Here is a 12,096-nt window from a genome sequence, read left to right as displayed (position 1 = left end):
AGACGAAGACGATCCTTCTTCTTCTTCGGACGAAGCTTCTTCTTCTTTAGTGGAAATAAATGTGTCAATCGGGTTCGTGACGGGTAACTCGGTTTACAATCGGTTCATGTTCGGGTCACGAATTTCAACTCGATTAATAATCAGGTCGGGTTCGTGTTGAACCTGTTTACGTAATTGAGTCAGTCAGGTTGACACGAACCCGACCCGTGAACCCAAATTGCCAAACCTAACCTTAAGCCTCACAATATATTGAGCCGGCCCTAGGGCAGAGTTCCTATCCCGAGTTTGGGATCAGGTTGGGTGGATACCTATAGGTATCACATAAATATGTTTAGGTAAAACAAATAATTAGACTAGGATTTTGTCCTCGGAAAAAACAGTTTAATTGTTTGAAATATAATAGGCCGCCTAAATGATGTCGTCTTCCTTCATAATAGGCGAGACACGAGTTGTCGAATGCAATTAATGCTGGTTTAATTATGCGAAGAAGTGGGCAATTTGATCACGCCAAAAATTGTTTGATCATGAAATGTAGAACAGGGTCGATCGTGATTTCATGGAACTTGACGGTGGATCGTGGATGGGATGGGTTTGTTCACGGGGGTGCATTGGATTACGGTCGGCATAACTGTTTGACAAATGACATTTGCGGACACTTCTTTTTTATTTTTTTAATATATATATATATTTTGTACAAACATTTATATTTAGTGTAGAATTACGTATCTTAATGCGTACACAAAATATTATTTATATGTACGGGTCTTATACTAAAAATGAATGTGGACACAAAATATGTATAAATAACACATCCAGAACTGCTAAATAGTCACGTAGAAATTGTGGGTTTTGCGGGCATTTGTCATCTATGTTGGTGATTATTTGTTCCTGTTCGAACCAACTGAAATTGACTTGCACGAAAAGGTTAAATTCAAACCGTTCACTAAAGTTTAATTAAGGTTTAAATTAAAATGATTATGAATTCAGGATTTAAATTTCAAGGAGAACTTACAAATTTTTAATCTAACGTGGGATATTGTCATGTGTGGTATAAATATTGTTTTAAATTCTTTAATGTATGAAAACGTATAATTATTTTAAACAACCAAGTTGGAGGTTGTTATTAGTTTTTTTTTTTTTTTTTGAGCAGGGGGATTTTTGTCGGTAAAAAAAAAACAAAAAAAATGTATTTAGGTAGAATTTGTGAAAGGGATCAATAAGCTAGGCCCATGCTTCGAGTTGTTTCCTGACTACTGCTCACGGCGTACCTAACCTGCAGGCTGCACCCTATGGCATGTGTCATTGGAGCTGTTTATGAAACTAATTAAAGTAAAAAAGAAGTTTATGGTCTGTTTAGGTGTTTAAAATATGATTTAAAGTAAAAAAAGAAGTTTATTGTCTGTTTAGGTGTTTAATTTTTTAAATCAGAATTGAATTTTTATTTTGTTTATGAATTTCAAGAAGAAGAAAAAAATGTGTTTTTGAGTGTTGAATTTTTAAGATAGAAAAGTAGTGTTTTTTAATGGTAAAAAATGATTTGAGGTAATAAATGTATATAATGATTGGTGTTATGAAAAGTAGTGTGAAATAATGATTAAAATAATAATTATTTATTATAAAAAAATATTAAAAAAAATTATTATTTAATTATTATTTGGGTTTAGTAGGTATACTATGCTGACATCCAGGTGGGACCCACGTGTAAAGCCGACTGAATTTAAAAAATGCTTGATTTTTTCTTTTTTTCAGGTTGGATTCAAATACTTGAAAACCGGAAAAAAAAAAAAAAAAAAAAAAAAAAAAAAAAAAAACCTGAAGAGAATTCTTTTTCTCTTTAATTTGTTCCAAACGGATTATATACTATAATTTTTTTTGTATGGAAAAGTAAAAATATTTTTGTTTTGTAGTGAATTTTTTATTTATTTAAATAGTAATAAAAATTTATTGACATGATATAAAATGTGAAAAAAAAAATTAATAATGGTTTGAAGTTAACATTTTTTTGGGACAATTGAAAAAAAGGGAGGAAAGTAAAGATGTTTATCGAACAATGCCTAAGTAATGCGATAGGTCAGATTGACATGCATATGACTAGTCTTTACGTACGGAGGCGAAACAAGGATATAGTCTTTAGGGGTCCGAACCTACGTACGAAAATAAATAAGTGCATGAATACATATAGGCATCTATGTATATGTAAACACGTGTCTATTTAAGGTGAGACCCTCCTTGATATCGTTTATCACATTGGCTTGTACGTATAGTTGGTGAACCATCAACTTCTATGAACGTTTCCTTAGGGCTAGCTTGTAAAATTCAAATTCGAATGCTTCTCGATCTCTAGCTAGTACTAGGTACTTTTAAACTGCATTTATTGTGGGTGGGTCGAAACTTGCTTTAAGCCTTTAAATAGGTAAGGATCTGCAGACCCTAAACCCCGCACTGCCACAACTGATCAGTACTAACGAGTAATTTAAGCTTAAAAACACAAACACCATTATATGGAGTTCAAGGAAGGGTTAGAGCCAGTGAGTCCTTATGGACACTACTTCAACAGCTCTAAACTATCTGTATCTGTTATTGGTGTTTTTGAATCGGAGGTTCCAATCAACCTCCCCCACGTCATGTCATGGCTCGAGGATGTGTTCCTCCCCAATTTCCATCCACGCTTCTCCTCGCTCATGGTGCATGCCCTCACTCTCCCTACTAATTAATTACTACTTTAATGCTTTTGTCTGATTTATATTTTAAGGATATTTCTGTTCTAATAAGTAGTGAGAATTCTGTATATTACAGTTCACGGACGAAAAAGGTGAGAAACAATGGAAAAGGGTTGAAGTGAAGCTTGAAGACCACGTTAACGTCCCTATTATCCCTACCGGTTTGACACCCACGTCGTACGATGAATATCTTGACGATTTCATATCAAATATAGCAATGGGCAGGTTCCCACCGAACAAACCGCTGTGGGAATTTCATATATTTAACCATCCAACAAGCAATGCAGCTGGCACTATCATAATCAAGGTTCACCATGTGCTTGGCGATGGCTACTCACTCATGAGTGCGCTTCTTTCTTGTGTGAAAAGGGCTGATAATCCTTCACTTCCTCTGACATTGCCTTCACGCCGAGGCACAGAACCTGCAGAAAGAGGCAATAAAAGTGCCTGGGCAAGAGTGCCTCAATTATTTTCCTTGCTCTTTAACACTGCATCCGATTTTGGATGGAGCGTTTTCAAGAGCACTTTGGTTGAAGATGATCGGACACCGATAAGGTATGGGAATGAAGGCGCCGGGTATCTGCCGATCACGTTATCAAGCATGACATTCTCCCTTGATCGTATGAAACACGTGAAGACAAAGCTTGGAGTGGTATGAACGGTTAACATATTGATTGAATGACTAAATTTATATATTTCTATAAGTTTAAGCTTTTGAGATAAGTGACGATTTAATATAATATTAGAATCAGAGGTTATGAGTTCAAATTTTGTCTCATTTATTCATGTATCTCATTTCAATTAAATATTTCACGTGTTAGACTGATCACCTATTAAAAAGTAGTTTGAGTCCACACATAAAGAAGAGTACGTGTTAAAGTATTGATTAAATGATTAAATTTATCTCTTCGTATAAATTTAGATTTTTAATACAAGTGGTGATTTAACAAGAATATATATCAACATAATTTTCATACTCAATTATGTGCTTTTTAGTAACTTCCATCTGCGATTTGCTTATCTTATTAGTTGTTTTACCTAACATTTCATGTCAAGGCATATCAAACATACTAGCCTTAAAATGAAATATCAAACATCATTTGGTTCTTAATTGGGCTAGAGTTAGTTTCTTATTGCTCATTTGAATTTAATTTTCCAAAGTGCAGACAGTAAATGATATAATTGTTGGGCTAATCTTCTTTGGCTCCCGGTTATGCATGCAAGAGATTAGCCATAAATCAAGCAATGCAGATTCAACAGCATTGGTGTTGCTCAACACTAGGAAAGCTAGGAGCTATAAGTCAATCAAGGAGATGGTCGGAGACTCAGGGGCATCATGGGGGAACAAAATCGCATTCTTGCATGTACCAATACCAAAGTTTAAGGATCCTAAATTCTCAAACCCACTTGAGTATGTGTTGGAAGCACAAAAGATTATCAAGAGGAGGAGAACCTCATTGGGTGTTTATCTCATTGATAGACTTTTGGACACTCTGAAGAAACTTAGAGGTCCTGAGGTACATGCCCGATCTTATTCATCACCAATAATTTATTGTTTCTAAAATAATGGTATTCTTAACACTTATTTGTCACACCCATGTCATATTGTCGGACATGACATGTCTTAAGTGGCTTACAATGCCACCAATTTTTTTTTAAAAAAATGTTAAAAGTGTAAACCACCTTGATATTTGAGAGTAATGTTAAAAGCCACTCTTTTGTCACTTTTGTATCTCTAAAAAAATGATGTACCTTTTAAAATCATCATTGAGCATATGATTGATCACTATCAAATTGTGATTTTAAAAGCCACGTCATTTTTTGAGGGACACAAGAGTGACAAAAGAGTGACTTCTATAATTATTCGTTTACTAAACTAAAGAAACACCAAGGAAATTTGATTCAAATATTTTTTTAAGAGTTTTTCTTACATCTAAGGAATGAAATGATATTTAGGAAACTTGCTCGTAGTGCTCTTACTAGCTAGTTACACCCCCTATTTCATAATAGGGGTATTTTAAAATATTTTTGAGGAACATCAAGCCTTTAAAGTACTAGTAGCAGTTTCTCTTAAATTTTTTTCCAATTTAAGGAATTAAACTACTTTTTGCTTCCTTATTTTAATGTACTCCACAAGACCTTACCTTATCCTTTTCGTATACCATTTAAATATTCTTTAAATTAAATAATAGGGGAAAAGAGAAGAAATCAAAATTAATTAAATATTGTTTAGAGGATAAAGAAAGTTTCTTATATTAAAATAATGTTAAGAGAATCACTTTTGCTTCTCTAAATCTATAATACAACTTTTAATTCTCTTGGTGTTCACTAAACTAAGGAAACACTACGATCGAGAATCTGATTCAAGAATTTTTTTTTAAAAAAATTTTATTCCTACATTTAGGGAATAAAATTTATGGAAGCTGCTGCTAGTGCTCTTACTTGTTCTCCCTTGTAACATAATAATACCTAACATAATCAAATTTTTGGCCCCAAAATTGAAAAAAGATCGAAAAAAGTGAAAAATGCAATGAATTATATTAATTTTTGAAGTGCCGTATCAAAAATTTCTCTTAATATGGGTATGTCGGTACTGCAGGCAGCAGGTAAATATGTCCATGGGATACTGTGGAACTCCAGTATGACGATCTCAAACATGATTGGACCAGCGGAACAAGTGACTATGGCTAATCATCCACTTAATGGCTTTTATTTTATGACACCTGGTTTAGCTCAAGTAACAATATATATTATTATATTCATACAATGCAATTAATTAGCCTTTTTATTTGTTTGATCTAAAAATCACTTATTTGAATTATACGCTAGAGACGGAGTAAAGTCCGTATTTGTGTAAAGTCTATATACTCCCTCTCAAATTATCATCTAATTGATAATGTGCTCTCCAAACTTTCAATTTCAACAATGTCTCCTCCAAATTACTCAAAATTGTCAATGTTCCCCCCAAAAATGAAAATACCCTAATGAAAATAAAATTAAATACTCAATTAAAAAACTAAAAATTAAAAAAAAAAAAAAACTAAAAACTAAAATTATATATATATATATATAGAAACCAGAGGTGGCCAAATTTAAAAATTAAAAGAAAAATTAAACAAAAATTCAAATTTTTGTTCTTTATTCAAAGAAATTTAAAATTTTCGTATGTTGTTTTAAAAATATTTTTTTTTCCTTTTTTTGAATCTATGGGGGGCATTTTTGTCTTATTGAAAATATTGTAAGGGTCATTTTGTCTTTTTCTTTTTTTTGCTGGACTTAGTAAGACGTTGACAACTTTTTGATAGTTCAGGGAAAATATTGCCTAATTTAAAAGTCTGGAAAGAACATCATCAATTTAGTAGTAATTTAAGAAGAGCAGATTTCTTTTTTTTTTTTTTTTTTTTAAACGACACCCCAACACTTGGTTGTGTGGACTAGCAATTATGAGACCTTAAGCAATGCATAAATAGCAATTATCATACTTTGATGTTTGGTTACCATAATTCAGCTTCCATTTATAATTAAAAAGCATATACTAGATCGAGAAGAGTATATATGGTTTTTTTTTTTTTTGACATGTCCATACAAGAGGAGGAGGGATAATTAATTCAAACTAGAGACCTTTGTTTCATGAGACATGGTCCTCAGCTGATTGAGCTACTCCCTTGAAAACAGAAGAATATATATGCTATTTAAGTTTTTCAGTCATAACTTCGTTAGTGTTACACGCACTTAGATATTTGGCCTTTTACATTTATTTTTTTTTCATGTTTAATTTTATTCGTGATTACAGCAGGAAAGTATATAAGGAAGGAACAATGATGATTTATGTTTAAAATTTTCTAATTCTAGGATTTTTTTTATTTATTATTTTTTTAATTTATTTATTTTTGGTGTTTGGGTTTGCAGAATCTTACTATAACAATAGTAAGTTACAGGGGAAATCTGAGGGTTACCGCCGGAATAGAAAGAGGAGGCTTAGATCCCCAAAAGTTCAAATCATGCGTGGAAAACGCCTTTGAGATGATGCTCAAAGCCGCAGATGAAGTTCCTAAACCGAAAATGTAAACAAATATGTTTAAATGATTAATTCCTCCCTGGGTTTGGAGGTTATCAGGAGATTAGGAAGAGAATATATATATTAAAAATAAATCATGACAGACCTAAGTGTTTGTCTCTTGAATTGTTATTTGGCATGTATCATGAACGCTTCCAATAATTCTATGAGTGTATTTTCAATAATATCAGTCGAAGTGGTTATTGAAAAAGTACAACTTTTCACTCTAGCTACTATTTTTTCTGTATTCTCTCCTACAAATTCTTTATTCTATTATGTAAATATTATTTTGTGTGGAAGAGGGTGTGAAAGAAGAGAGAGAGAGAGCAATAAAAAACCGACCCTATTCACTATTTATTATTCACACTAGAAGGAAGAACACGAAAAATAATTCGTAATAGTTAAATTTGACTATTATGAATCAATTACCTATTTTGTTGGAGATTCTATGAATTGTGAAGAGACTAGCAACTAGTCATAACAATAATATTGTAATTTTACTAGCCTTTTATTATTTTTATTTTTATTTTTTAAATAATGAGTTTTGAACAATATATATACATGTGATTTTGTTTTATGCATTTTATTGCAATACTAGCTTCTATGGTCAGTCTTGGCCTTAGACTAATTCATAAGAAAATGATTTAAAATGACATTTTGACATTTTAAAATTAAGCTAATTAATAAGTCTCATATGATTAATTTTTAGGAAAAAATGTAAAATTAGTCTTTTTGGTTAGCCTAATTTACAAATCATTCCCTGTGGTATAAAAAATTGTTTAGAAGTTCTCGAGGTAGGCCAAAATAATAATTTAGTTCATGCAATCAAATTCCATCAAAGAGTAATGATTCACTACCACCTAAATATACAATTTTTCACCACCTTATCTATGTGGCAAAGTGGTCCCTCACCTTAATTTATTTTGAGTAATGATTCACTACCACCTAAATATACAACTTTTCACCACCTTTTCTATGTGGTAAGGTGGTCCCTCTCCTTAATTTATTTTTAAAAAATGAAAAAACTCAAAAAGTAGTGGGGGACCACCTCGCCACATAGGCAAGGTGGTAAAAAGTTGTATATTTAGGTGGCATTGAATCATTACTCATTTATTTTTAAAAAATTAAAAAACTCAAAAGTAGTGGGGGACCACCTTACCACATAGGCAAGGTGGTGAAAAGTTGTATATTTAGGTGGCATTGAATCATTACTCTTCCATCAAAACACTTGACAAATTCTGTTAGTATGCCATATCAGCATCAATAAAATGATAATACGTGTTACTCTTAATAAAAAAAAATATTAAACTTAAATATTAAAAAATTATATATATATATATATATATATATATATATATATATATATATATATATATATATATCCCTTGGCTGTGTGGCCTTCAAAAATTGACATTTGAAAATTGAGCTAATTAATGAGGCTCATATGATTAATTTTTATGAATTAACAAAACAACGTTGATTGTGTTTTCGACTTACTATTTGGAATTAGGTGATGAAATGATTACAATTACTATTTGGAATTAGTTAATTTGGATCAATGCACTGATTGAGGTAACTAGGATTAATATTCTAAATTTAATAAAAGTTCAGAATATATAAAGAAACTAATGGGACATCTCTATACATTCAAGAATATTAGTAGGCCCTTCAAAAAAAAAAAAAAAAAGAATATTAGTAGGCGGGGGCTAAGGCCCAAAAGCCAAATTTGGTCCAGCCCGATGAAGTATTTATTATCCAAGCATGGAATAGCATTATCTAGGGCAACCAGATACCCGTAACCAAACGGCGCGATTTGATGGCATCAGAGCCTCTAGGGCTTCAATCACACCGCTATAAAAGCTTCTCCTTCTGCATCGTATCAAACTCACGCCTTCTCTCTCTCTCTCTCACAGTAAACTTCACTTTTACGCTCTGGTTTCCCCAAATTCTGATCGGTTGATTTATGCACATGATGAAAGTGATTGACGGGTGATGATCAATTCATGTGATCAAGATATCCTCGCTACGTTCTTTCTGATTCCTGCTCCTGAAGCTTTTATTCTGTTTCTCTTTCATTTATTCTTTTTTGTTTTTCATCATCAAGACGATGAAGTCAGAAAAATCTTAGGACACCTTCTGTGCGGTGCTGTATATGAGAAAAAAAAATTATTTTCTGATTATTTGATGAATCATAATCTTTCTCTTTATGTTTGTTTGCACTTTTCCAGAATTAGAATTTTTATTTTTTATTTATTTTTTATTTTCCTCTCGATACCGAAAATTTTTACAAATTCAAACTCACAATTTTCCATGTGGTTTTTAGTATAAGGGTCATTTTCTTTTTGTTTGCGATTTCATTAAATCAGTAATTTTAAAATATTTGATTTGAAAATGTGATTTTACAATAAAATCACAATTTAACTTTCAAAGTTATACCTTTTTAAAAAGGTTTTGAAAACTTTGTTCTTTCTGCATTTTTCGATTTTCAATTATTTTAATATACAATCCCGTATGATTGATTTTTTTTTTATTTAGTTTAAAATTACATTTTTTATCTAGAAAATTGCAAAGACAAAATCACCCCTATTCTTATTAACTTGCTTTGTGAATCTTAACAAAATTGGAATGCAACATCATGTTCCCATTTGACAACCCCTTTCCCCCTATACTCGAGGTGATTTTTTTTTTTTTTTTTTTTTTTTTTTTTTTTTTTTTTTAAATGGTAGTAAAAGGTGATTAATGTAATATAAAGTAGAAATAATTTATATAAAAAAATAAAAAAAAAAATTGTCTTGTAGTAGTTTTTTTATTTAAATATTAATAAAAAATTGTCGATAAGATATAAAAAATTAAAAAATTAAAAAAGCTATAATGTTTTGAAGTTCATGTTTTTTGGGTGAAGTCAAAATAAGAGAAGGGGAAGGGAAAGGATGGGGTTGTCAAATAGGGCCTTTACTTTTTAGTAAGGGTGTACAAGCGATTGCGGTAGCGGTTATTTGCTCATAACCACCACTACAATCGAAGTCCTCCGTCTGGTTATTTGGTTATTTTAAACCTGTTATATTTTATTGTTGCAATTTTTAGTTTTTTTTTTAATAAAAAACCAATCGCAATTTATCAAGTCAGCCTTAGATAAGCCTAATAAATGGTGAATTCAGTTGTCATGGACACCGTATACAGTATATGTACACATAAACTACAAAAGTGAGACATCAAACCGTCAAACTTGTATATTATATATATGAGGCCACAATAGCCCATCAGTGTGCAAAAGAAGAAGGTGGTTTAGCTAGAAATTAAGGAAACAATATTTCTCAATGGAGTGGGCTTTTGTCTAGAAATTAAGGAAACATTATTTCTCAATGGAGTGGGCTTTTGTGAAAGCCTTGCTGTGGGTTGTATTTCTTCAATTTCATGGGCATGGAGATGGAGGTTGCTGAGTGCTGACGGCATGCGTTGAGCATGAGTGAAGAAGGAATTAGGGCCGAGCGTGTGTGTGTGTGTATATATATATATATATAAAATAAAAACTGGTTGCGGTTATCCGGTTATCTGGTTACTGTTATTTTTAGTTTTTCAGCTCTTCGATTTTTTCGGTTAGCAATTATTGCAGGTTACCGGTTATTTGCGGTTATTAACCGCACCACTTATACACCCTACTTTTTAGAATGACAAAATTGTTATTTTCTTTTTCTTTTTCTTTTTATTTTTTATTTTTTACAATTTTACCCTTCTATAAAAAACCGCTCCTCTCCATTTCAAATCATGAAGAAAGTCATTTCTAACAAGCACGATTCCCATTAATTCCACCACTCTCAGACTCTATAGTCAAAAGATTCAATTGTAGACAACATGTCTATTTATTTGCAAAATGGATTAAATGTCATTTATCTCGTAAAGTTTGTTAAATCCGTTTCTAAGAACTCATACCTCCGCTCTTTCCCTCAGCTCTCAAAATCTCGTATTGTTTAAACATCTTTCTAAGTGACCCGGCCCCTCTCACCTTCTCTCACTCACAAAATCTGCTCTCAAGATGTATAACGACTACCTCAGTTTGCGTTTTCGATTTCAGCTTAGTTTTAAGCCACCAACCCCACTCCAAAGGGTTTCAGTGCCTCCCTCAACCGATGATACATTTTTTCTTGCTTTTCTTTTCTTTGTTGTCTTTTTTTTTTCTTCTTTTTTTTTTTTTTAATGAATCAAATGATTTTATTTTATTTTATTTTATTATAACTTTTTCTTTTTTTTTTAAAAAAAAAAAAAAGTTGTATAAAGCTTTTCCAAATTTCTCTTAGAACTCAACAAAATGGATGAAGCAAGAAGAACTGTATTGAATATATGAGAATTCGACGAAGACGGAAATCTTCTCAATTTAGGAGAGAAGGGCAAAAAAGCTATTTGAGACATAGCTAACCACCTGTACAAGCTTCACCATGCAGGATATTACTGCAGCGAGATGAAGGATTGGGTGTTCATCAATCCTCCAAAAATGTATATCACATTTATGTATCCAAGAGGATGAGTTAGTACTTCGTACGGGTATCCAAAACGACAACTTTTTTCGATTCTTTGTGGGCATGCTGTTATTCAATGAGCCGCAGATGCGGAGGGTTGAAGACAATAAGATGATTTAAGTCAAGGTGATTTTCAGATGGTAAAAGATCATAGCGGTATATATATATATATATCACCTTACTACCTTCGACGTTGTAGATAAAATAAGATTCATCCACCTAATCATAGAATTCCGTGACAGAAAACTTAGGTATTTTGAATTGCATACTACTCACTATAAAATTAAAGCCGTCTAGAATTAAATTTTTAATGACTATTTTTTTAAAAGCTTCAAGAATTAAAAAATTTATAGATGGTTTTCAAAACCGTTAGTAAAAAAAGAAATCATGACGGTTTCTTTTAAAATCGTCATGAAATTTGTTGACGGTTTGTCCCAAACCGTCTGTAAATTCATTCAAATTCCTCCTTAAAAAAAAAAAAAATCAAATTCAAATTCAACGTGAATGAAATGCTTTAGCCATTTTCTTTCTTCCCCAAAAGCTTCCCCCCCACCCCCCCCCAATCTTTCCCTCCTTCCTCTCTCCATCTCCTCCCTCAACCCCTCCGACCGCCACCCACAATCCTGCCACCTTAGACCACTAGCTACCACCGCAACCGGTACGTCTAGCTCTATCTCCAGATCTCCGGCCAAAACGTACTGTGCATTCTCCATCTCCGGTTCGAGCCACAAGTTTTGGGCAGATCCTTCGGATGAGACGAAAGTCCTAGAACGTTAGGCCGTTGGTCCGGCGACGAAACTTAGCG

At 32.4% G+C, this 12,096-nt stretch overlaps 1 protein-coding gene and 1 non-coding gene across 2 annotated transcripts; both read left to right on the top strand.

Moving 5' to 3' along the window:
- The first annotated feature begins 2,457 nt into the window (after window positions 1–2,457).
- Window positions 2,458–6,788, top strand: LOC133860259 (wax ester synthase/diacylglycerol acyltransferase 11-like). The gene is made up of 5 exons (XM_062295896.1): window positions 2,458–2,684; window positions 2,797–3,372; window positions 3,887–4,237; window positions 5,320–5,457; window positions 6,630–6,788. The coding sequence occupies exons 1-5, from the start codon at window positions 2,502–2,504 to the stop codon at window positions 6,786–6,788; spliced, it is 1,407 nt and encodes a 468-aa protein (XP_062151880.1). The 5' UTR covers window positions 2,458–2,501.
- A 1,950-nt stretch (window positions 6,789–8,738) lies between these two features.
- On the top strand, window positions 8,739–8,822 carry LOC133862141 (small nucleolar RNA R32/R81/Z41). The gene has a single exon (XR_009899162.1). It is a non-coding gene; the product is annotated as a small nucleolar RNA R32/R81/Z41 (small nucleolar RNA).
- The last annotated feature ends 3,274 nt before the right edge of the window (window positions 8,823–12,096 follow it).

Source organism: Alnus glutinosa, chromosome 2, assembly GCF_958979055.1.
Source record: "Alnus glutinosa chromosome 2, dhAlnGlut1.1, whole genome shotgun sequence".
NCBI classification, from domain to species: domain Eukaryota; kingdom Viridiplantae; phylum Streptophyta; class Magnoliopsida; order Fagales; family Betulaceae; genus Alnus; species Alnus glutinosa.
Note: the sequence above shows the minus strand (reverse complement) of the source record. Positions and strands in the feature narration are given on the sequence as shown.